At 45.3% G+C, this 25,884-nt stretch overlaps 1 protein-coding gene and 1 non-coding gene across 3 annotated transcripts; both read right to left on the reverse strand.

Annotated features, from left to right (window-relative positions):
* Positions 1-340: 340 nt before the first annotated feature.
* On the reverse strand, positions 341-25,866 carry NCAPD2 (non-SMC condensin I complex subunit D2). 2 transcript variants are annotated; one of them, XM_075763999.1, is made up of 31 exons: positions 25,654-25,866; positions 25,495-25,570; positions 25,288-25,346; positions 24,650-24,831; positions 24,027-24,166; positions 22,548-22,675; positions 22,340-22,463; positions 22,111-22,258; positions 21,405-21,602; positions 20,744-20,878; positions 20,130-20,214; positions 19,341-19,515; positions 18,863-18,984; positions 17,676-17,885; positions 15,568-15,742; positions 13,793-13,877; positions 13,508-13,641; positions 12,024-12,156; positions 10,400-10,484; positions 10,135-10,296; positions 9,672-9,889; positions 8,386-8,497; positions 7,959-8,082; positions 7,577-7,732; positions 7,184-7,361; positions 6,342-6,436; positions 3,496-3,576; positions 1,340-1,526; positions 974-1,100; positions 661-819; positions 341-473 (listed from the first exon to the last, which is right to left on the reverse strand). In XM_075763999.1, exons 1-31 carry the CDS (start codon positions 25,775-25,777, stop codon positions 391-393), a joined length of 4,200 nt encoding a protein of 1,399 aa, XP_075620114.1. In that variant the 5' UTR covers positions 25,778-25,866; the 3' UTR covers positions 341-390. The 2 variants fall into 2 exon arrangements, with proteins under 2 accessions (XP_075620114.1, XP_075620123.1); XM_075764008.1 differs by lacking the exons at positions 22,340-22,463; positions 22,548-22,675.
* Positions 24,906-25,227, reverse strand: LOC142600230 (small nucleolar RNA U85). Its single transcript, XR_012833670.1, has one exon. It is a non-coding gene; the product is annotated as a small nucleolar RNA U85 (small nucleolar RNA).
* Positions 25,867-25,884: the final 18 nt, after the last annotated feature.

Genomic DNA, 25,884 nt, shown 5'->3' on the forward strand with positions numbered 1-25,884 from the left:
GATCATATCGGTCCTTTGTTAAGAGAAGCTGACTGGTGTACTCATAACCACGTACGAAAGGGGAAGGGAATGAGCATTTTGTACTCAGTGGTTAGTTTGGCTCTTTCTAAGAAGACTTTCAAAGATTTTTTTTTTTTTTTAAATGAGAACAGATTGCTTTCATCTGCAAAGCCAGGGCAAAAAACAGTCAACGTGGCAGCTATGTTCACCACTGCCCTTCTTTGTGGAGATATCAAAAGACAGGCTTGGAATTGCTTTAGCATGGTGTGTAACTTCCATTTTGTCCTCATTTAAAGCACTCTCATGTTATGGGGTAGTTCAGACAAGAGAAGACGACTGCTACATAAAATGAGTTTTATTTTTAGTTAAAGATAGTGGCAGATGGTTCCCTCAGCGCAGCCGGCGGGCTGAAGATCTGGTGATGGGAGTTGTTTTGGTAGGGGTTTCATCCTCTTTTAATTCTGCCGACAACTCTAAAAGAGTAAAATGTGTCAATAACCAGCACTCCACCACCTCAAACAGAAAAATCTACAGGCAAGCTAAGCAGTGCTTTGAAGCCCTACACACCTTCTGCCTATTACCAAAGAAACATCCCTGATGGGCCCAATCTATAGTCTTTCTCCACTTTCACCTTTTGAGCATACATGTACAATGCCTTACCATCCTCAGAGCTGTTCTCCTCATCGCTGGAGAAGGTGATTATAGCTTTTTTGGATGGACGGCCCTTTTGGACATGCTTATGGTTTCGGAGGGTGCGAGGCTGGGGTGTTACAAAATCTTCATCCCTGTTGGCCGTGCTCAGGGGCTGGCGGCGTGAACCTGCCAAGAAAAAAAACCAAACACATTTAAAACCAACAATAAAAAAAGGCAAAGGTAGCAGCCATTCTGTCTGTGAGGGTGAGGAAGAGTCCCTAGGTGTCTCTGTTGGACTGCAGGATTGGGGAAAGGCTGCAGTCTCACAAGAGGAACATACTTGCTTTTTGTTTCTGCTTGGCTGGCTCTGGCATTGGAGTTTCACTACCTTCCTGGCATGTCTCTGCCGAATCCAGCCCTTGGTTATGGGAGGCAGACAGCTTCTGCTCCAGCTCTTCAGCCAGCGCCTGATGGAGACGGAACAGAGTGGGGAAAAACAAAACAAAACAAAACTTAAAAAAAAAAAAAAAAAGAGAAGGTGGAGGGGAGAGAAATATTACATCCATAACAGAACTGCCATCAGGTTCTCTGATAAACTGTTGGAGTAACCTGCTTAATACAGAGAACTGCAGGGCTTTCCAATCACTCTGTGTGTGTGTAAAAAGTAATCTTTTTCCTGGCCTGGATACTTGCCCCCCATCCTTACTTTAGTCTCAGGTTTGCCGCCTGCTCTGCGGAATCGAGCCAGCACAGTTTGGAAACAACTGTAGACAGCTGGATCTTGGAGCTTGTCTGCAAAGCAGTCAAAGTTGTCCTGCAGCTTATGAAGGCCCCGTTCCGAGATGGGAAGCAGAGTAAGGCAGTAGGACAGATCCCGATATTGACGTTCAGTTCTGGGAAAGACAAAAAGATTGCCCTTAGCTCTTACAAAAAGGAGTATGTAAGGAGGAGCACATCCTACCTAGAAGTATAGCACATGAGGACAGAGAGTTTCCTGCAGGTGCTTCTGCCCTGCAGAACGTGAGATTCAGGTTGTTCTGTTACAGGTCAGTTACAGAGTGCCGTGCCATACCAACCGCTTCACCACCACCACTGTATTCCATCAAAGACACTGAGTTAGTGTCTGTCAGACAAACGTGAAGGCTTCACTGTTAAAGAACAGTCGCTTGTTTAAAAAAGCATCAGAAGTTTTTTCCTCCTAGCTGGCAATATTACACTCAGTGAGGTGACGACTCTTCTTGAAGGGCCTTATTTCAACCAAATAATAAAAACCCCATGGCTGCTCATTTTTGCACGTTTGAGAAGCTTTATCTGATGTTCTCTCTCTTTCCTGGCCAGTTACATAAGGAAAGCCATTTTCATTAAGATAAAAAATGAATAAAACCAACTGCTGTTTCAAAGAAGCACTACATTCAAATTCTAGCAAAAGTTCAAAAGCTGGGGGGGGGAGAAGCACCCCCTCCAGCACACTAACATCCTTAATGTAGCTCTCTGTGATGGAATGGGAGGAAAAAAAGTTAGGCCTAAAGCCCAGACAGATAGAAAACAAAGCTGCAGCATCCAGGTGTTTCCACGTCTAAAGTCTGAATGATACTTGGCATGTTGCTGTGTTTAGAGCTCCAGAAATGCTGAGGAGGGTGATGGTGGCTGCAAAATCTTTTCTGATAAGCTCCTCTTTTAGCCTGGAGTGAGAGTCTAATGCACACTAGCAGTAATGCTAGAGCAAAACTGATCACCTTTGCTGTACAGAAATATTAGGGCATTTTAGTAAAGGCTACACATGGCTTACACACAGATGGTTCTTTACAAATGTGGTGTGAAAAGCTCACCAGTGTTCCTGGGAGGCAAATTTTGGAGAGAGAAGCCACTCTCTGCTCCAGCTCAGGAAACAAAATCCAAATATTTCTGGGGAATATGCAACTCCCCAAGGCAGCTGAGCAGGTCACATGCCCAGGCACTGTGTACAAATGGCCAAGATAAGCAGACACAGCTTAAACCTCAAGGGCAAAGCCACAACAATGGAGAAGGAAAACCACAGGAATGGAGGAAGGCAGGGTGCACCAAATTCAGTGGAAGGTAACAATGAAGATACCACTGAAAGTACATGAATGAGGCAGGTAAATTTCTATTATCTTCTTGGATATTAAAAAAAAAAAGTACATCTGTGTCAGTGGAGTTACAGCTTGGGAAAAGGAGCAACAACAAAAAACCCCAAAAGCCAGGAAGCAAAATGATATCCCAGATTCATGGGATGGGCCCGGCAATATATACTCCATAATCAGCACCATGAGCAAGGCAGGTACACCTTGCAGACAGAGCAAAGACATAAATGTACAGTGGCACAAGCCCTCAAATAAGAAAACGGAGTCCCAGGCATAGAGTTAGTACTGCGCAGCCCATGCACACAGAACGAGGCAACTAGGTAGGTGAGATCACCCCAGGCAGGACTGCTGGGGAGATCCCAACTTCTCAATTGAGCACACTGATTTCTTAGCCAAGATGCAAGGGAATAAATAGCCTGTGAAGAAGGACCACAAATGTGCGTAAAAATCATGTGAGGCATCTCCTTGCTCAGCTGTAATGCAGATCTAAATTGTCACAAACCTTTTCCCTAAGAAAGGAGGAAAGGGAGAGGGGCCATTGCAATGTAACAAGACCAGAAGCCTTAATTTATATCTATTCATGTATTTTTAGGAGGAAGATAGAAAAAGAAAGAAAGAGGGACATAATCCAAGTTATGTCAGCATTTGTCACTTTGCCATGTGAAGAACATGATGTGAACCTGTTAAAACCAAGCTAGCTTCTTGTAACAATTCCTCAGAAGCAGACCTGCTTGTCAGGAAAATTAGGATTACAACCCACCTGGCAGTCCGGAACCGCTGACAAAGTTTCTCCACCAAGCTCTCTGTCTGTTTGTCTTTTGTAATATATGAGAAGAGATGTCTGCAAAGGAAAAAAACCAAAAGGGCAAAGTTGAGAGCCCAGAGAGGAAACCCCATTTCTGCCTACACCATGGGATGCTTGCAGCTATCCTATCCAGCGATCAGCTCGGTGGTCCTTCAAAAGGAGACAAGAGAGCTCTGCATGCCTCAGACTTGGTTCAGGAGGATCTATAAGCATATATGTAATTTCAAACAGTAATCACAGTCCCTGTTGGGGGACAGCTGCTATGACATAACATATAATTCAAACTGCATGTTTGCATAATAGCACCTGCCTAGGGTGAAACTAAGAAATCCAGCTAAAGCAAAGATCCTTGCAGGTCTGGAGTGAGAAGTGCTAATATCTGTGCAGGGTCTGAGGTAAGAGGGAAGCTGAGAAAGCTGCAGTGTCAACTTCTGATCAGCTCCTTCCATCCAGTTTTAAGAGCATACAACACCTCCAGACTATCTCCTCACTTCACAAGTTACTCTGGCAGACTACTATGTCTGACAAGCAGACCTTGAGGGGAGAAGGGAGGCATGCAGTATTTTTTATTCCCCTCAAAACAGTTCCTGTGATTTTTTTTCATTATCAGTTTGCTGAAGGTGTGTTGCTGTATTTTGGATCAATGCGAAAGTGAGCGTTACTTTGCACTGAAGGGGGAATAAAGCCCAACAGAACTTAAATGCTAACCTGATCCCACATTTTTCTTCGCTTCTTGAGGAAGAGAGAGGCATGGACATTAGCACAGTTAAGTACATCTGCATTTTGCATGATGTCCTCATAGATATCACTGAATAACTTGTATTTATTAAGGTGGTCCTGCTAGCCTCCCTTCCTCCCTTTTTCTTGAACCAACGTTTCTGCTAACTTAAGCTCAGTCAGGTTGCCACTGACCTTGATATAACTGCTCTAAGCACATCCTTGTTTGGTCTTTTGTTATGTCTACAACCACCACACCAAGCTTCTTTTCTAAGATAAAAGACTGTATCCTCAACAGTCCTCCCTTTGCATCTGTTCCAGCATCAGTTCATCTTTTTTTAACTTCAAGTGACCAGAACCGTGGTGGCATTCCAGCCAAGGTCTCACCAGCACTACCAATGCTTCCCTACACATAAACAGAAATAACCTGACTGCTAAAATAGCAAGTGGAATGCATCTTTAACTTAGCCATAGCTTTACAGCAGAGGTTAAACAATTTCTAAACATTCAACCTTACACTGTTCTGCTAGTTTTCACCTCAGTTATTACTGTAAACCCTTTCATTGTGCACAGGTTAGTCCCTTAACAGTGATGCTCCCCCCCACTATCCTTATCTTTTTTACATTTTTCTATTCTCCAGTCTGGCAGGTATCCCTGGAGCATAAGACACAGTGCTTCCTTCCTAGCCTGTGCTTTTGTCCACCATGCTTTCTGAGTTAAACCAGATCCTCTCCACGATGTAAGCATGTCATATGAGAAAATGGTTCAGTTTCAACAATTATTCCCTTTTTTCCCCATTTAAGGGATATGATGTGGTGTGCTAACTGATGATCAAGTCTTCTTTAAAATTAATTAGCTTTAGACTAATTTGATATCCGTCTACTTTGTTAAAATCAATACTGCATTTTCTCTTATTTGCCAGGCACCTCCAGTTCTCTTCCTGTATGTTGCTGTAAGTTAGAAAAGTCCATCTATAGCTGTCTTAACCACACTAACCACGCTTTAATGCAGGTGCTATGCTTATTCTCTAGGTATGTGGCAACACCTCCAGTTTGACAGTTATTAAAAATTGTAGTAAAAACTCCAGAATTATGTCCCATTCTTTTTATACATGCCTTGTTTCTCTGTGATGGCTTGCTTCCACTTTAGACACAAACTTCCCTTTCTACATATACTATCAGTAGCCAGATGCTGTATTTCCTATTATTTCATATTACTCTCCTTACTGAAAGCTGAAGCAAAACATCCATATATTTTTGCAGCCATAAATTATTTTCAGTCTCAATTTCAGCCTCACTAATAGACCTTTTCTGTGCCTTGCAATTCCTACCTGTCCAAAATTCCATCCCTCTTCCTAAATGCACTGGAGTCTTGTGGACAGAAAGACTAGTTGGAAAAAAAAAAATCACTGGAGATTTTATTGTTGTTCTCTTCAGCAACAGCAATACTTTTGTTTTTGTCCAACACTCCCCTCTGTAATTCACATCAATTCAGGCAGCTCAGAAAAACCCTCATGTGGTTAAGTTTCAGATACAAGAGGAAAATTTCTGTAATTTACCACTAAAGACATTCTTTGTGCTGTCTATGAGCAACCAATACCCTCAGACTGAAATATTCCAATATGTCTCTCTGCTATGGAGTAAAGCATTCTTGGGGACCAAAAAAAACCCCAAACCCCAAATCTGTTACCTTAACTACAGCTTAACTAAAATCGCTTACAAAAGTCCAGTAGGCCACCAAAATGACAAAGGCAGCAAAGTCTTTAAAATCTGTTGTGTTCTCCTAATATTGCACACCCACATTCCCATGCATAAACCCAACTGTTTTCCTTTTCTAGAGGGAAAGTAATTTTGGATGAGCTAGCAGAAACTCTTTGTGGAGTCTCTGCTCACCCCCAGCTATGTGGCTTTAGAACTGATTCCCCTCAGCATGACTCCATTTCAGATACAGACTGAAAGAGTCCGATCAAGGAGAACTGAAAAAGCATTTTGTATATGTCACTGTCATTTCTCTTCCCTGGATCTGGCACCTCCTTTGCATGAACGTAGTCCTGGTCAAAAAAAATTTCTTGAACACCAGAATACCTCATGATAATGTGGAAGGATTCCTCCTCTACGCCACAGTTAGGATCTGAGAGACGACTGATTATGTCTGGAAGCAGGTTATAGATGGCATTACCCTGTGCAGAATACAAGGTTCTACATGAGATACACAATTATGAAGAACAGCTCAAGTCAAGCCAAATAAGCTGCCCACTTAGAATTACCTTCTTTCTCCCCACCTCAAATCTACTGACTGAAAACATCAGCTTTTTGAAACGAGCTGTACACAGCCAGCCAAACCTATCCAGGACTACTTGGCTGAAGCTAAGAGGGGAAAACCCAACCAACCAACAAGATAACAACAACTGCAACCCTTGGTTTGCAACAGATCTGCTCTTTAGCAGACTTGGATGCAGTTTCTTTGCTTTCCAACCTTGTCACAACCCCACACAAAAGCTTCCTGATAAAGGAAACTGACACAGCAGTTCAGCTCAAGGAACTGCATCCCATCTTGCCTGAAGAGGCCCAATCCAGGTTCCTCTTCCCACTGCTTTTTCATGGTTTTATCATAGACGCTGCAGATAGTGCAGTCAGGTGGCCAGCTCTGCTTTTAACAGAGCAAGCCAAGATAGTAAAGCCCCAGTATCACTGCACTGGTTTGGAGCCTGCTTTCCAATGTGAATGGATGAGGTCAAATTCAGCAGCATCAGGGTTGAAATAAACCCCATGTCGCAAAATTTCTTTTATCTACCCTCATTTAGGCAACAAAGAGGGAGAGACAGTTGCTCCACATCTTCTCTAGGACTCAACTCTTGTGTCGTTGACCCGGCCTCCACCAGCCCTTCCCTACTCTTGTGAGCTAAGGTCCCTGAGCATCCACTTGCCTTGTTGGAGAGTTCACTGAAAAAGTTCTGAGCCACTCCCATGATTGCCTCCTCTGGGTCTACAAGCAGAGTTGCCATTTCGCTCACTTGGCCCTTCACTTTTACCATGTCTTTGAGGATGAGGTGAGTCATCACCAGTCCAGCCGTCTGCCTCACGCTTGGGCAGGGGTCCCGCAACCTGACAGAAGTATATAGTTACCACAGACAGCAGCTGAGTATGTCTAAGTTACTGATACCCATGACAGCCTACTCCACAGCCCAGGTCTGTTATCTGCCTACACTGACACCTTCAAATTTGTTTTCCCGGGTCATTCTCACCTTCCGGAGGTCCAGTGTCACCCTTCCACAGAGTTCTCATCACTTGTGGTCTCCCAGCAACGAGCGTAGCATTACCTGGCATACAGATGTGATGTCCAAGGCTCCACCAGGTTGGGGAAACGGATGGCCAGATCTCCTGCTGCAATAATGAGGTTGGATCTCACACCGGGCAGAGTGGACTTCTCCATCATAGTGAAGAGCAGACGCAAGTGGGAGTCACAGAACTCAGAGCTGATGAGATAGGGTACAGAAAAGAAGACATAGATACCAAAATTCCATATCTCAGAGCAGTGAGACACAAAATAACCAAACAAAAACCATCCACAAAAAACAACAACCCAAAATCTATGAATGCTTTTTTGCGTTTGCTCTCTCCATGGGAAAGGAGTTGCAATGTTTGCTTGTGCGTTAGTACTAGGAAGGCTGGGAAGAGAACACCAGCACAGCTAGGTATTACCTGATCATGCAGACTTTGCCAAGAGTCAGGGCTGCAGCAGCCGAGAGTGCCGAATCACTGTAGAGCCCAGGGTTGTTGCAGATCTTGAGCACCAGTGGAACAAAGGCAGAGAACAGGTGCTTCCCTAGAGAGTGGGGATAAAGACTGCAAGCATGAGAGCACTATTTGTGCATCCCCCTTTAAGAAGAGTTACTCAATTTATCCCAGAACTCCTGCAGACTACAGAAACTGGTTGACTCACTCTCACTGTTGAAAAACCACCTCCAGAGAGGCAGAGCAAAGCCTACATAGAAACTGACATTGGACAAAAATGAGTGTTTCCTTCTGAAGGAAACAGCTTTCCTCCTTCTGCATCTGTTACCCACCGTACCTGTTCTTTTACACAGGCAGATGGAGCCGAGCGCTCCTTGATGGCAGCCACGCTTACCATCTAGAAGTTCTGTCTCACAAATACTGCGGATGAGCTCAGCCTCGGTGTCATCAGCTGAGGCTCCCACGAGGCCCAGCTCTTCCTCCATAGTGGTCTCATTTCCTGTGCTCTGTGCAGAGAGGAAGACTGTGAAAAAGACGAACGGCAACAATAACCCTTCACAAAGTGCTCTTCTCTCGGGCAAGAGGTACACATATGTTACCAGCAGCATGACTAGAGTTGAGAACAACAGACTGACAGTTTTATAACCCACTTTTCCCTGAGAACTGGATGAAGCTGTGAAGGGTAGTCCAGGATTTGCCAGTCCACGTGCCACAGAACACCAATGAAAAGAAAGCCTAAGCTACTAAGCTGAGACACAGGACACATCTGCCATCAATGCCCAAGTCCAACACAACTTAAGAGACAAGTGAATCCTAAAAGCAAGAAGTTCAAAGCAGCCTCTGAATTGCTGGTCTTGTGAGTGAGATTATGGGAAACCTTATAGCAAGGCAAAAGCAACACAAGGGAAGAAGAGAGACGTGGGCATTGCACGGAGACCAAATCTGCATCCAACTGCTGCTTCTTGGAAAATCTCATAGTAACCTCCTCCTGTGTGGGAAATGGTAGTGACACTGATAAGCAGGGTGGATGAGGAAATGAACTACAGATGTCTCTGGACATAGCAGCACAGGCATCTAATAGAGACTGGATACCTAGGGGCACACAACTTTTTTCTCAATTCTTTCCCAAGAAAGTCAGCCTCACCACACTCTGGAAAACGTTCTGAGGTAGATCTAACCAAACAGGGTATTTCTATCATATAGATCCCATTAAGAAGGTTACTATTAAACTTTCATCATTATTATCTGAGAGAGGACAGGACCCTCAAGCCCTATGGACCAAAAGTTCCAGAAGCCATTTTGCAAAACTCAGGACACAAATGGGTGTTCTTCACCACTAGCAGCAATTGCTAAAGATTGCACTGGTAAAAAAGGAGGCGATGAGTGGAAAGGAAATGTTTGCCTGAAGCAGGAAGATAAGCATGGCCAGGACATCACCCTTCGTTCCCTCCCCTCTGCCTGTCCAAAACTCAAGAAGAGTGAGAATTTTATTGAACAGGGTCATTCAAGGACCTCAGCTCTCCCTGTCAATGCTGACCAACACACGTCTATTTCTATTCCCAAAGTGCGCATTACCCTGGACCTCATGCATCCTCAGGAGTGCATTTTCCAGAAGTTTGCTGTGGCAGTAAGTGGGACACTTGAAGAGCTTTCCACAGGAAAAAAATGCTCAGTTCTCACCTGGGGTCTCTGCTTCTTCGCACTGCTGTCAGAATGCTTCTTGGTTTTCTCCTCCTCTCTGAGGATGCGGCGTCTGCGTAGCTCAGCACTCACTGACACTTCCAAATATGCTACCTGCTGCAGTGCCACCTGTCCCACAAGGGACACCAGGTGCATCAGCAGGAATGTGGGGAGACTGGTAGCACCATCAGAGACTCTGCTGGGAGAAACCCCTGCATCTAGTGGAGAAAAATTACTATGGTTCAGTGTTGATCTAGACCTCTTCCCCCATTAGTTACTGCCCAGTCTCACTGTATAACCCATCTCCACACTTCACAGACTCCTTCACAGCACTTGCACCCTTCCACGCCAACACTTCCACTAGCCCCTCAACTCTGTTCTCCTCCTGCAGTTGCTCTAGGCCACCCAATCGCAGCACTAGAAATCACAGGTACAGATTTCCTTTGCCAGCTTTCTTCCTCACCAGCTTTCTGCCCATCAGCCTCCTGCAGCTTGTCCAGCACCTGCTGACTGCACATCTGCAGGATGTGAGCACATATCTCCTCTGGTCCTTCTGCTAGCTGGTAGATGAGCATTACCGCTGCCTCCATGAAGGGGATCCAGTGACCACTTGGCTGGACAAAGCCTGATGAGAAGAGGGAGCCATGTACCACACACACCAGCATCACCACAGGCTGTCTCACAGCCCAACTCCATCTCCTCCAAACCTACTGCTGACTTGAGCTCACCTTTACTCACAGTCTCACTCAGGCACCCAAAGAGCATGTGGTCCTGTGGCAGTCGAAAAGGCGTGTTGTTCTTTTCCAGTGCTGGCTGCAGAGAGAACAGATGAGTTACTCTTCGCACATAAGCAATCCCCGCATGCCCTTCCTGGTACTTAACTTTGCTATGTGCACAATGCTGGTCAAACCCATGCTATGTCCCAAAGCAGGGACATCCAGTACTGCTCTGCAACTAAACACACAGCAAGGACATTACTGTCACTTCTGAAGGCATGGTGACAGCACTGGGTGGATTTAAAACTTGGCCAAATGAGGATCCCAGGCCAACCCAGACAGTTCCACTATTTCACCTTAAATCAAATTAACTTTTGAAATCTCAAAATGACTCTTTTTAAATCTGGTATTATTAACTCATTCCACAATGAATGAAGAGGGAGGCCTTTAGAGCATTTCCAGAGTTATCAATAGTAGTCAACTAGATGCCCTTGCCTATGGGTACTCCAGAACCGTGAGGTTTTGTTTAAAGGCAAAATATCATCAGTAGAAATGACAGAGGATAGCTCTGGATCCAACACCACCTCACACTTAAGCTGTTGCATATGCTCTGTATCAGTCCCACCACATTTTAGGTTGGGAATAAGGTAACCCAGATAACTACTAAAAAAAAATATGATGATGCCTGAGATATCCCAGCACATCTGTGGCTGCCTGATCAGGATATACTTGACCAAAACAAGCTACTGCTTGAGCATTTACCAGCTTTCCGTAGCTGGAAACAAAATTTCTCAATTCACTACAATCCTACTCTATGTGCTCAATTTCTGGTTGTGGGGAGGAGGGGAAGGAAGAGCTACCACAGTCATTCAAGTATCTGCAGTTCAGTGTCCCTTCTCACATACAAACTCAACTGCAGAGTTCAGTCAAACTAAAATTGAATTACAACCATCTTCAGAACATTTAATTACACATTAATTCACGAAGACCCTGCAGTAACATCCCCAGCAGAAGGGGCCAATGCAGAATGACGGTGCTGTGTGAAGGAGGGCTGCTTTTATGCTGGAACTCCTGAACCAAAATGCACTAAATGCCTAAGTCAAAAAAACAAAGAGGTGGGGGTTTTTTTCTGAGTGCATGGAAAAAAAAAAAGTATAAATTGTTCCCCAGACAAAGCAGCCATCAACCATCATGAAAAGTACAACATGGGCAAGTTTGAAAACGTTTCATGTTTTGTATTCAGCTGTACAGCTGACAACTCCCAAATATCAATTAATAGGGAGGGCAAAAGAATCATACCACCAGAAAACATCAGTAGAGGAAAGGCTTCATGGCTGAAGAAACACAAATCAGCTTAGAACTGGGAGTCTGAGGAAGAGAATTGAAAGAAAAACAGATTTTCTTGTGCACTGAACTCTTTACTAATTGAATTCAGCCTGTTGCCTAATGAAAATTCTTTTATTACGTGTTCACTGATGTGTGCTAATCTTTCCAGACAGTGCTGCTGAATGGTCTCAACCTACTTAGTTTCAAAATCAGTAAAAACTTAATCATTTCTCTCCCTTCTCAATACAAACTATTTCCCGATAACTCAGCTGGTTTCTGGATAACCTCAAGAACAAGCTAAGAGTCTTACCTTAGGGTTACTGGCAAGTTTGGAGATCGCATTGCATACTTCTTGAGCCAGGCGATAGTCTTCACATACCTTCTCAGACAGCCCTACTGTCACCAAAATGTCCAGGTTGCTACCTATGATCTCTGGCTTCCCTCTGTGGAATGGAAGGGATGGGAGATGATATTTCAGTTGCTGCTGAAAGTTTACTGAAGTATGGATAACCAATAGAAATACTCCTTGTGCCTTGTGGAAGGCAGTGGTTTGAGTAAGAGGGGAAAACAAATAAAAATTCATCCAATGACTCAAGATATAGCTACAGGAGCGGCAAGCAATATTCCACAGAAGCCAGTATAATCCACGCTCCACTAAGAGATGAGGTTCTCCAAAGTGAACAACCCCAGGCACACTGTCTCTTTGTAAAGAAAGAGGATTCTTGACTCTTCTTTCTTATCAGAAAGCAGCAAAACTTAAAAGGGTAAGGCAAAGAAAAATGTTGCAAACAGTCCAGCAGCTCAGAACTGGTGGTGTGTGACACTTCCTCCCCTACTGTAGGAAACAAACCAACACCACCTCACTCCCTTTTTACCTCTGAAAGGCAGAATTATGCAGGCCTGGTCTGAGGAATATACAATTAACTGAGTGAAGACGGCAAGAACAGAACGTAATTTATTTTAAAAGAGCATCTAAAAAGCTTATAACGGGCATTTATAAGACAAAAATAAAATCATGTCCCTTAGCAGATTTGTGACGAAGGCAATGCTGTTCTTATTTCTAACCCATGGTCTCAACACAGGATCTCATGGGATACCCCGGAAACCTACAGTTTTCTTTAAATCCAATTATTTTAGGGAAGGATATTAATTTTGAAACGACGCCTACAATTCTGCCGCAAGCAAGGGGGATGAGGTGGTAGAAATACCTTGGAAGGAATATCTAATACTCAAATTGCAGAACTGGCTGCAAGCTCCAGAAACAGCTCCAACTCTAGAGCCAAGAATTTTAAGATCATTATTATATGCAGGCCTATTTTTGACTGATGAGGGCCTGAAGTAGAAAGAGCAAGAAGAAATCACCAGATAAGATAAATGCCAAAGGGTTACTGGGCTGGGAACTTAGGAAATTAAATTACACTCTTTGCCCCCAGAAAGGGAAGCAGATTAATTTCCCTCCATGCTAAAGGCTCCAGACATCTCTAGTCAGCAGCTTCTTGCTGTTCTTATCCAAACACAGATGAAGCTGCAGAGCTGTGACACGGTAAAGTCTGAGAAGGGATGGATATTCAGAACACAAAGAAAGCAACGTTGTCATACTCATTCAGAGACCGTGCTGGTGGGACCCAGCACCAACTATATTTAATTTCAGGCTTTGTTACTCCATGACATGGTTACTATTTTTGAAGCTGCAGAATAAAAGGTCAGCTGATGCAGCACGCACAGTTCTTCGACAGAAATCAACTCCCCATACATCCTCCCACTCACAGGATTAGACCAGGCCCTTGGGCTCACCGTGCCATCATCCCCAGCAGCATCACAGCAGCACGTTGTTCTAGCGATGAGCACTGAGATTTTTCTGTGAATCGCTCCCAAAGCAGCTGGATCACAGCAGGCTTTATTTCACCTTTCTGCACAAACTCTGAGATCTGGAAAAGAAATGCAATAAAACAAGTCGGAAGAGGCAGAGGAGGATAGACTTCAAACCAACAAAGACATTAACTGCAATGACTACCATTTTAATATAACTGATGTCTAAGATGACAAATACAATCCAAACCAAGGCAAGGCAATACTCACTATTTCTTCTAAGCACTGTATCGTTCCTAGCGATGCATCCACCATGATGAGAGAGAGAGAATGTACCAGGCTTTGGGCCCTGGCCCTTTGAAGGAAGAAAAATAAAGTAATTTAAAAAAATTTAAAAGGTAAAGAAAAAGCAACTATCACAATTACTCTCCTATTCAGAGAGCTGAGGACACCTATTAGATAACAGAGCTGATCCCTAGGGACAGGAAAACTTCCCCCTCTGCACGCTGGAGTTCTCCAAGTCACCCCACTCAAGTGCCAATGAGCCATGACATGGGCTCAAAAGTCTACTGCCTTGTGCACTGCTGCTCCTCCTGGTACTCAAAGACCCAACAAGAGGCACTCGCCAGCCACTTCCCAATTTGCTCTCAACCACAAGTCAAAGTCCTTTTCCATACAGCACAAGGAACTGGAAACCTTTCTATGAACAAATAAGGCCAGAGCTCAAACTGCAGGAGACTCATCTCCCAGCAATACTATCAAGAAGAAATAAGAAGCAGTGGGTGCTTTTTATTGCCCTGACAATGAGGGTGAGGTATGGTGCATCTCACCAGGGATTACACTTATCTTAGTAAATAGGATTTACATGTCGGCAAGCGGTAAGAAAAACGAGCAAGTGCCACAGTAGAGAGAAGACACAGCTCCTCTCTAGTGTGGAAGACACAAGCATCTAAGTGGTACCCAGCTCCCACCTCCAAATCCTCAATAAGGATCAACAACAAAGACTCTGTTAACATCCTCTCATCTGCCACATGTGGAAGTTTGTTACAAAAAGATTTAAGATTGGTCTAAATGAAATACAAATAGAAACACCCAAATAATAATAATAATAATAACTAACCTTGTATAGGGTGAGGGAAAAAGAAACAGTGTATATTGAAAAAATCAAGGCCACAGCTGACAGCAAGAAAACCAGTAAACACTGACAAATGTGTTGTTTACATCAGAAGCATAATGCCTACACTCAGATAAGGTCACAGCATGCATGACATGTCAGCAAAAAAACCTGAGCTCTGGTAATAGAAAGATACCTCCTACTTCAGACCACACCGTATACCATTCCTCTTACTATCCCAACAGGATGAGCAACTACAGCCATAAGAAACCCATAGGGAATAGACACTGGGCAACAATTTTTCCCACAGAGGGTAAAGTATGCAAGGTTCTTAGACATGGGATGACCCCATAACAACAGTTGACTCCCAAAGGAGTTGAAACAGCCGTCCAAAAAAATCAGTTCATTGTTGCCAATCAAAAACCCCGCTGACATGACGCACATTCATAACTGACATCCCTTGTTCCCTATCACAGAGGGACCCTACCCAGATCGTTTGGGCACAACGTATCTTGGTGCAGTGCTTTGTATGACAGTGAAATTTATAAGAAAGTTAAGTGTGAGTGCCTGATACCAGTTTTATTTGAAATAATTCTCAGCTTTTCCTTCCATAAGATCCCACATGGAGTTTTGCTGCATAAATTTCCTACATCTGAACACAATGACAAACTAAGAGCAGACGCTCAGCAGTAGGTCCCATAGGATGACCAGGATACTCACTTATATGTGAAAACATCTTGGAACTGCACAAGTGTTGGTAACAGCTCAAAGAGAAAGCATCTTTACTAATAGACACAAACCTTACGTTTCAGCTCAGCGTGAAGCGTGGCAATTTTGATTTCTCTTCCTGTCTATAACCCATTCCCAACAGATCCCCAAAAGAAGAAACAGAGGAGGGAAAAAAACCCCTTCTGATTAGGAAGGCCCATACCTCTCTGAATCCCCGCTGGGGCTCAGATAGAGCTGCCTGTAGGCGTTCAGCACGGCCTCCTTAATACCAGGCTCTTTTGACCATATGAGGGGGAGCATCCTGCGGACTCCAAGCAGTGCCTGGGGCACACCAAACTGCGAGACTGTCACAAAGAACTCAATGGCTTCCTGCACCACTGCAGAGAGAACAGGTGTGTTAGTGCAGTTCTTTGCTTGTCCTCAATTAGTGAGGCCATTAAAACAAATTCATAGGTGTACTGCTCTCACTGCAAGCCTTATAATCATCTAAGATCACTGCTACTGTCTACAGAGAGCTCAAGTCAGAATGAGGTCACTAGTACAAAGATGTAGATGTTCTGGAGGAAATAGACACAGGTTAACATTACTACAGCTAAATCTAACATAATACATTTAGGAGACATGGCCTCTGTGCTCTTCTGAGAAAGAACAAAATTCTCTTCCGGGAAACAATAGCTTTGGAAAAAAAAGATCTCGTGGTTACAGCGGACAAGAGCAGCTGCACGTAAGTCCCAGTGTGATGCTGTAACCAGAGGAACTAAGCTATCTGATGTATAAATGAGGTAAGGAATAATGTCTTTGATTCCAGCTTGATTAGTTCTGAAATATACTGCCCAGTCTTCTGCTCATAAGACAAGAAAAAACATTAAGTTGGAGAACATTCACAAGAGACCCACAGTAATGATTAGAGAGACTGTACAATGAACAGTTCATAGAGTCTGACCTCTGGTCAAGCGGGAGTTTAACCAGTATAAGCCCCAACTTATAAATCTGAATAAAGATCCCCCATCAGACAAGCTGGTATGCTTACACTGCCTCCAGTCACACTAAAAGATACATATTTGCAATAGGAAAAAAAAATAAAATTAAATATTTAAATCTTAAATCTTTAATTAGAAGAACCTAAATCTGAGCATACACATCCCTTAAGACCACCCCCTCACTCAGCAGCAGACTGTCTCCAAATGGAGAAAATGTCTCAAAATGTCTTAGCTGTCCAGACACCCAACTTGCCTTCCTTATGCTACAGCATAGGGCAACAGGGAGGTGGAAAGTTACTAAAATCTGTGCAGCTATATATATATAAAAAAAACCCCAAAACAAAACACGAAACCCCAGGTGTTTAAGTATCAGGTGAGGGGCACCCTCTCGGCCTTGAACTTCAAGTGTCTTGTAAAGACACTGAGCTCAGGAGTTCATTTTTGTGAACAAAACATTAGCAAACAGCTAATGACATCCAAACCTTGCTGGGGAAGCCCACATGCTTATTACAGGTAACATATGAGTTCTCAATACAGATGAAGCTTCAGAAGTGTTTGCATGAAGCTGGGACACTGCGGTGTACCCCAGAACTATGGGAGGAGTAGTTGGCAAGTGGATGTACCAGGGAGGATGGGAGAGGAGGGAGCTGTGCTCGGGGGTGCTGATTCATGATAAGCACTTAAAAAAAAAGAGTCTAACTGGTTACAGTAGTTCTAATATTGAATATTAATAGCTGAATTAACTCAAAGGCCTTACTCATTACCACCTTTACAGTACTGAAAAGGACCAGGCCATAGAACCTGTTGATCAAGATCGCTATTAGCTAGGGAATAAAGCTTAAGGAAAGGTGAGGCAGACAAGACAAGCTGCTCAGTTCCCCTCTTCCGGCCAGCATAACATTTGAAGCTGTATCAGGGCACTGAGCAGGTAATGGAACCCAGCTTCATTGGCCATGCTTACTTTGGGAGAACCTCAGCTCAGATGATGAACACACATCCCCTCCCACAGGATGGGGGGAGCCTCCATAAATTAAGTCATTTTGGTCACCTGGCTTTTAAAAACATTGTCAACCTTGATATTTAAAAGATGTATTCCTAAAAAGCTCATTCACGCCCTAACACAACCTCTTCATGACTGACACCCATTTAGATGGTGCTTGCTGTTCCAATATCCTGGAAGTGCCTGTGACATCTGCTCAGTGAAGAGCAGCCTCTCCAACCTTTTCCCCTTCCCCTGGAGCTCCAGCACTCCCACGTCTCCTCTTCAGCAAAAGGAAATACTAGGAAACGCTGACTGGGGAAGAAAGGGCCCCCTGGCTATTTCACATACCTGAGGTACAGTTTTCATACATCATCTTGCTGATCAGGCTCAGGGCTTCTGTGATTTTCACCGAGAAGTTGTAAGCATCTTGCAGGTACTGCACCAACATCTCCTGTTTGACCAGCTCTGTTTGAGGCTGCTCTTCTGCTACAACTTCTTGAGTCTTAAGACTACTGTCGCCACGTGGAGGATCCTCACTGTTTTCACCTGGGCATGAACCTGCACAGCACAAACACTTGATTGTAAGCAGTATTGAAGGTACAAGAGAAACAGGCATGGTTCAGGATAACCCTTCTCTTTCTCTCTCCAGCCCACAGTGACACCTTCCAAGAGCCAGACTTCCACAGAAATCCAAATTCTGCCATCAGACTTAGCTACAAAGACAAAATCTCAACATGCTGTAGAACAAGTTCCAGTACTACAATGTGATGCACCACAGAAATGCCAACTTAATACAGGGGTGGAGAAAGGCATGGTCCGGTTGGAACCATTTAAACTCCATTAAAATGCTGAAGGGGTTAATCTGAACTTGACAGCTCCCCAAAGATGGATGAGGCCCTTAAAGGGAATCAGGGCAGAGTAAGAAGGAAGCAAATACTACTGCTCTCTAGCAAAGTTTGTGCAAGTGTGGAGAGTTGACAAAGTTAAGAAGATTAAATTATTTAGACGGTAGCCTTTTGATAGAAATGAGCTCAAGCGGATTGGCTAGAAAATCTTACTCTGAAACAAACACCAAAGATAAAGCACGTGAAGTCTTAAAAATATGCCCAGAGGCTTGAGCCCCAGATAAGCAGACTTTGCTTGAAGCAGACCCTTGGTCAAGGCCTCTAGGGTGGCATTATGTGCCACCACCTGTTCAGGAAGCAGAACTCCAGACAAATTCAGACAGGACAGAAGGGTATGAGTGAGTAACACTGGCTTTGCTCCTCTCAGCAGATATTATGTGAGTTAAAGCATCAGAAATTCACTTCTAGTGGGAACATGGAGCTATTCCAACCAGAAATTAAATAACAGGACTGCTGTGATCCAGCCAAAACGTCAGGCCACTAGATGAGTGAATGATCCAGAGATGATGCAGCTCTATGAGACTGAGCCCCACAGGTCAGAAGGAAGGACAGGGCATTCCAGAGGGTTTTGGTCTAGCTCTAGCATCAACTTGGACTTAGAGAAGAGACAGAGTGATCTGAAATAGTTACCCGTGTAAAGTCTCTTCAGAACACCTAGGATTGTTGCCTCCTCATTTTCCTCTGTAGGGCCACTGAAGGGTTCTTTCCCCTGGAAGCGACACAGGGCCTTCTGCGTAAGGCGGGCTGCACTCCTGTACAATGATATAGCCCAAGAGAAGAACATCAGCAACCCCTTAGGGCAGAACACAAGGGAAACCATCCAACTTTGCCCTGAACACCTGGAAAAGCAGCTCCTGCCAGCATCTTGGGCCCCTTTTACCCTTCTGATTCTCTCCCTCATCCCACTGGGAGGGAGAGAATGAGCCACTGTGTGGTGCTTAGTTGCCAGCCGGGGTTAAACCAAGACACCATGTCAATCTCTTCCTACAGAGTAATGTTACTGGAAATCATCCCTCTACCCTGGAGCTCAAACGTTTCTCAAACAGAGAACTGGAGACTGACATACTCCTTGGGAAAAACACTCTCTCAAACTACAGAGCCCTCTTACTTGTAATTCAGCTTCCTCAGCAGCCTAGTGATTTGCTCCGATGCATTCTCCACTGTTTCCTCAACTTCCAGCACCTCCTCTTCCCCTTCCTGCAGTGGTTGAAAGAGCTGCTGTGTGGCAGCCCTAACTTCAGGCAGCATTGCTTCCCATTCTTCCTCTGTGGTGATTGCTGGAGCTATTAAAAAAAACCCAACAAACCAAACAACAGAGAGAATGAAGAATACAGATTCAAATGACACTCTAAGTGGGGAGAGAAACTCATCTGGAACTTAGGAATTCTAGTTCCCCTCCCTGGGCTATTCCAATTGCTGATCCCACCCAGACTGCAGTTAAGAATAGACAAAAACTCTTTGGCATAAAAAGAACCCACTGAGGGTAAAAATAAAAAAAATATATTGATAGGTAAGAGAGAACCATCAGTTGCTATTTAATGTTTTGTAGGGCAACATCAAGTCCAAGGCTAATCAAGTTTAAATTAGTATCTAACCAAAATTATGGCTCAAGCAGTCCCTGAATGGTTGAAAACGGAAACCTGGGAGGGTGTTCATAGGTATTTTCAGTTGTTACCCTGAAAATAGGATGTTTAGCTAAATGGACTGTTGATCTAGATATGGACATTCATATGGTCCTTTTATAACACCACAGTATGAAAAACTGTTATGAGTTTAACCCCAGTCATCTGGCCTCACCATCTCACACGAGTAAGATCTGAGACAAAAGCCACCATAACCTGGGAGCAAATTTCAGAATAAATAAGCCCTGGTACGGGGAAAGAGGAAGGGAAGTTACCTGCTGTAGATCTGTCACGGTCCCTCATTTCTTGCAGCTTTTGCACCTCCTTCTTCAGCGGCTCGGCCAAGTCAGTACAGCTTAACTGAAGATGCCAGGAAGAGAAGAAGAAATATGTTACTTATCTTCCTTTCTCTTCCACTCCCTGCTTTAAGTTGTCAATCCCCTCACAGAACCCTGCTTTTGGAAACTGGAACAGTAGACTCTGGTCATCATCCTAGAATGGGAACTGCTGTAAATTGCCAGTCTGAGGCTCAGAAGCTCAGGAGAAGGTGCAGCTAAACACAAAGAGCTGCAGCTCTGTGCAGAATGTTCCAAAGGACTAATTCTGATCTTAAGGAAATAAACCCCACAGCGTATTCCTATCAAACTGCTGCAGGTTTTTCCACAATCAAACACATCGCCCCTGGCCTTCAGCATACCTACCTATTGCACCAAGCAGGGAAAGAGACAGAGAAAGCAAGATCTGAACTTGGGAAAACCACCTGCAGAGTCAAAGGCTACGTTGTCCCTCCCACAAAACACAGAAAGGCTGCTGCCCTGGCTGTAGCACACTGCAGATATTCACCCTGCAAACAGACGTCTAGCATATCCACCACGCTAGTCAGAATTACCTTGCAGGAGAAGGGATTGTTGGACAAAAACGCAGCCAGGAGCTGGATCGCATTTTTAACTACTACCACAGATTTGTCTTTGAGACGCCCAACAGCCAGCGATACCACAGAGTGAAACTGAGTCAAAGGCAGGGCCTAGCACACAATGAGAGTATAGACAAAGTTATCAAGAAGGCCTAGAGAGTCATGAAAAGTTATTTTACTGCAGACATATTAATGGACTAAAAGGCACAGATTATAGATTTATACAAAAGTCTAGGTCCGAAGGGACCTCTGGATATCTTCTGATCCAATCTCTGTTGAAAGCAAGAACTTAGATTAGGATATCCAGAGTCCTGTCGAGTCAAGTCTTAGTATACCTAGTGAGGGTGATGTTTTCCCATACCCATGTCCAAAAAGAGCTTGCGTGCTCTGCTCTTCCTTCTAGTCTGTCCCAGTAATAAAGTGTAGCATTTAATTTCTGTTCCCCAGCTCCCTCACCCCCAGGATCTTTGGTCTCTTGGGAAAAAGAAATTGCAGACACCACAGTATACAGGGACAATACCTTACTCTGTTAAACTTCAGTCTCTGCAAACAAAGAGCAAGGTGGCAGAAACTCCCTTAGAAAATGCAACAGAGGGAGGGATGACTGAGGCAACGCCACTCCCCAGCACAGATGTACCTTGCACCGAACGATTCGAGTGAAAAGCTGCAGCACGCGGCTGCGCACAAAGCCATTGACATCACAGATGTGGGCCTGCAGCATATTCAGGAACTGGTCCCGAGTACCACGGGCAGCTTCCTCCAGCTGGTCACCATTCAGCACCTGCACCAGCACTTCTGCCATAGCCGCCAGAATGGCATTTCGCAACATATAACTCTGCAAAAAAGAAGAGTTTTTGAACCAGGAACAGATAAAACCACATGACTTGCTATGCCAAGGGGAAGGATGGCCCAGAGTTTGGGCCTTCCAAGACCTTGGGTGAGCATGGCTGTGCATGCAAGGCAGAGTAATCCAATCCTGCTATCCAGCTAGGTCCACAGAAGCCAAAAAATGCTATGAGAAACGTGTATGGCTTTTAAGGGCAGTTTAAGAAAAGGTAACACAATGACAAATTCATTAAATACTGAAGAACAAGGGACAACAGCTGGGATATCAGACCAGTGAGCAGTCTCCCATTCTCTGATATTTGGGAGTGACAGTCAGACAGTAGATGTCATGGTTTCTGTTTCCTTTGCATCTATTAGGTAAAGGCAGAACCTATTCCAAAGGACAAGTTTTGGCAACTTGATCTCTGTGAAAGAGGTTCTGTTTTCAGACAGAAAAACAGGATAGCAGCACCTCCACCACTTCACTTCTCCAGACATGTAATACTGTGGAAACGTACCTCCCCATCCAAGTGATGCAGGAGAACACTCATGTTGGATAGCACCAGAGCTGGAATCTGTTCAGCCAGTTCAGTTATAAAGGTGGCATAACCCTTGATTCCAGAAGCATCACGAACCAGATCCTGTGGACATTTCTGTCCGATTTCCCTGCACAGAAAGGTGAAACAAGGAATAGGGTGCCTCGAGTTGCTAGGGATGGAAGGATAAGCCTTGGGGTATTTTTCTCACCTTAGCAATTCACCCACCAGGCTTTTCAGACCATACTCTGAGACCCAGAGGCTCACAGCCTGCGCAAACACTGGGGCTACATGTTCAAAGTGCTGCAGCATCTGCGTGATCTTCAGCGTGGCACCTTTCGCATGTGAGAAGGAAGAAAGAGGTCAGGGAAAGTAACTGGGAATGGCTTCAGGAAGAGGGCAGAAGAGCAGGAACTCACTGAACATGTGATCATAGTGAGTCAGAGCTGCAGCAAGCAGATGTGTCACAGCCTCTCTTGTGGCCCGGTACTTCTGGAGACCGATACTTGGATTCTCTAGGATACGGTAGCAGCTTCCTGTCATTAAGCTAAAGGCACAGAGGAGAGACAGTCAACCTCAGTATCACAACTTGCACCAACATCATTCTAGCACACTGTGCTAGACAGACATTTCTCTCAAATCAGAGAGATTCTCCAGTATCCTTAAAAAAGTGATCAAACAACATCTGAATTTGAGAGGCCTACATGAGGAAAGGAAGTGGTTCCTAAACATGTTGCTTCTGCCTCAAGATGGTTTCCTCAGTTTCCCAGAGATCTGCACCCTGCAGAGGGCTCTAATATCACCTCACTGGCAGATTTAACATTTAACCCTCCCTTCCAGAAAACCACCGTCACCCATCCCACCTCTACGTTGGTTGGATGGTCACATACAGAGGGTCGTGGTCAATGGCTCAATGTCCAGATGGAGATCAGGGACGAGTGGCGTCCTCAGGGGTCTGTACTGGGACCAGTACTGTTTAATATCTTCATCAATGACATAGTGGGATTGAGTGCACCCTCAGCAAGTTTGCAGATGACACCAAGCTGAGTGGTGTGGTAGACAAGCCTGAGGGACAGGATACCATCCAGAGGGACCTGGACAAGCTTGAGAAGTGGGCTCATGTGAACCTCATGAGGTTTGACAAACCTAAGTACAAGGTCCTGCGCACGGGTTGGGTATCAATACAGGCTGGGGGATGAAGGGATTGAGAGCAGCCCTGGGGAGAAGGACTTGGGGGTGCTGGTGGATGAAAAGCTCAACGTGAGCTGGCAATGTGTGTTCGCAGCCCAGAAAGCCAACCGTATCCTGGGCTGCATCAAAAGCAGTGTGACCAGCAGGTCGAGGGGAGTGATCCTCCCCTTCTACTCTGATCTTGTGAGACCCTCCTGGAGTACTGCATCCAGCTCTGGGGTCCTCAGTACAAGAAAGACATGGACCTGTTGGAGCGAGTCCAGAGGAGGGCCACAAAGATGATCAGAGCACCCCTCCTATGAAGACAGGCTGAGAGAGTTGGGATTGCTCAGCCTTGAAAAGAGAAGGCTCCAGGGAGACCTTATAGCAGCCTTCCAATACCTAAAGATGACTTAAAAGAAAGATGGGGGCAGGATCTGTTGTGATAGGACAAGGGGTAATGGTTTTAAACTAAAAGAGGGTAGATTCAGACTACATAGAAGGAAGAAATTTTTTATGAGGGTGGTGAAACAGTGTAACAGGTTGCCCAGAGAGGTGGTAGATGCCCCATCCCTGGAAACATTCAAGGTCAGGCTGGATGGGGCTCTGAGCAACCTGATCTAGTTGAAGATGTTCCTGCTCACTGCAGGGGGGTTGGACTAAATGACCTTTAAAGGTTCCTTCTGACCCAAACTATTCTATGATTCTACATCCAGTCTATCCCATACCTGACAAACTCTTCTTCCACCACCAAACCACTCCAAAGTTGACGGAGATCCAGTTGCAGCAGCTGTGTGAGCAGCCGTAAGAGTGGTTCCCTCTCCTCTTCCCACAAGGATCCAGAGATCTTGGTACGGTTCTTCTTGTTCTAGAAAGGAGATTACACAATATGATACATTAGCAGCTAGACAACAGAAAAAACCCATCGCGATCCTGCTTCCCTCAAAAAAGAAAATGACTGTTAAATTCTACAGCATTAAGAGACATACAGTGAGATGTATGAGAAACTTAATATGCCTACATCAACTGACCATTGGTGTCATCTTTGACCACAGAAGAAAACTTGTGAAATTATTGGCACACAAAATATGAGCCAAACACTGAAGAGTGAAACAGAGAGGCCTAGGCATCTAAGCCCCTGCTAATGTTTGGACACATATTGCTAATGTTTGGACACATTTTCCATGTACAGTTTCGCAGAAATCCCAGTACTCCACATTATGCACTGCTCTAGCCAGCATCATCTTTAAATAAACCCAGCTATAACATCTGATAGATACCACAGAGTTCAGCAAGCTAACATGTTTTCTACTTTTATCATCTTGTTTCCCCCTCCAGTCCCCTCACCTACCTTCCCAGCAGGATCCACCACCACCAAACCATTCTTGCAGGTTTCCGTTTCATAGGCGTCCACCAAGCCAGTCAGCAAATAGCAGTTCATCTTGAGAGTGTTGAGGTGAGCAGTGCGGTCTGCATGGCCCAGCCCAGAATCACCCAAGATGGCAGAAAGTTCATTGGAATGATGGGACACCACTGAAGAGAGGCAGAAAGTCATGAGCACTCCTTGCCAGGCCCCTCTGCTGTCCTCTCTTTTGGAGACTTAGAGCAGTCATCAGATTACCAAAGACGTGTGCTCACATCTCACCAGCTGTAACATGGGCTGCCCCCTGCAACCCAAACCTCGGATCACTGTCCTGTCCTGTCCCCACAGCCCCCCATCAGCTCACAGAAACACTCACTCAGAGCTGATGCATCCCAAAGATGTATTTTCCAGGGACACGGGGAAGGGGATTTTCTGTCGGCCTGCCCTTACAGCGAACACGCACAGCTCTGCATTGTCCACCAAGATTACAGACCCGTATGACTGGAAGGGGCTGAAGGTGCAACCCAGCTGGTCGAGTCACATTAGCCTTTATATCATCATTGAGCTGCCAAAGGAAAGCAACCTCTCTATTACTCCCGCTTCAGCTGGAAACAACAGATACCCACCCTGCATCATCAGCTCCAGGGCATCCTCCTTGACAGCAGTCCCCACAGTTCGGAAGTGGCTGCAGGGCAAGCACAGCGCATGAGAGCGGCCAGTAAACACAACCAGAGAGAGGCGGGAGCGCCCGAGCGCACCAGCCCCTCTGCCACCCTCCTCCAACCACTCCGCTCCCGGTGTTCCCGGCTCCGCACTCGTTGCTCTGTACTCACTGGAGCAAGCTGTAGAGAGGGTCGAAGTGCTGCAGCACTGCCAGGGCGCCCCGCGCCCGGAAGGCGGTCCGGAAAGCTGCGGAGAAACAGGGAAACGGTCACGACCGTGAGCCGGCAGTGGGAGCGGGCCAGGCCGGGAAGGGTATGAAGGGGCCTTACCTGTGAGGGCGTGCGGCAGCTCGCAGGCGGGCAGTACCTCCTGCACCACATAGCGCCCAGGGCCGCCGTCCCGCAGCAGGTCGGCGGGGGCGAAGGGCAGGTGGAACTCCCACGGCGCCGCCATAGCCCCCGACACAACCCCGCAGGCCGCTGCCTCCCTAGGCCCGCGCACTCAAAACAGCGCGCGCGGGCCGCGCTCGCCCCGCCTCCTTCTCCGGCCTATCAGAGCCC

Source organism: Balearica regulorum, chromosome 1 (assembly GCF_011004875.1).
Source record: "Balearica regulorum gibbericeps isolate bBalReg1 chromosome 1, bBalReg1.pri, whole genome shotgun sequence".
Lineage (NCBI taxonomy): Eukaryota > Metazoa > Chordata > Aves > Gruiformes > Gruidae > Balearica > Balearica regulorum.

Bases quoted from the DNA above. Each gene is read 5' to 3' on its own strand.
- NCAPD2 (XM_075763999.1), bottom strand. From the start codon at position 25,777: ATGGCGGCGCCGTGGGAGTTCCACCTGCCCTTCGCCCCCGCCGACCTG. The intron at 7,362-7,576 runs GTAATGCTACGC...TACTTCTGTCAG, and splicing joins ACATCACATCTGTATGCCAG to GTTGCGGGACCCCTGCCCAA. The intron at 820-973 runs GTATGTTCCTCT...TTTTCTTGGCAG, and splicing joins CAAGCAGAAACAAAAAGCAA to GTTCACGCCGCCAGCCCCTG.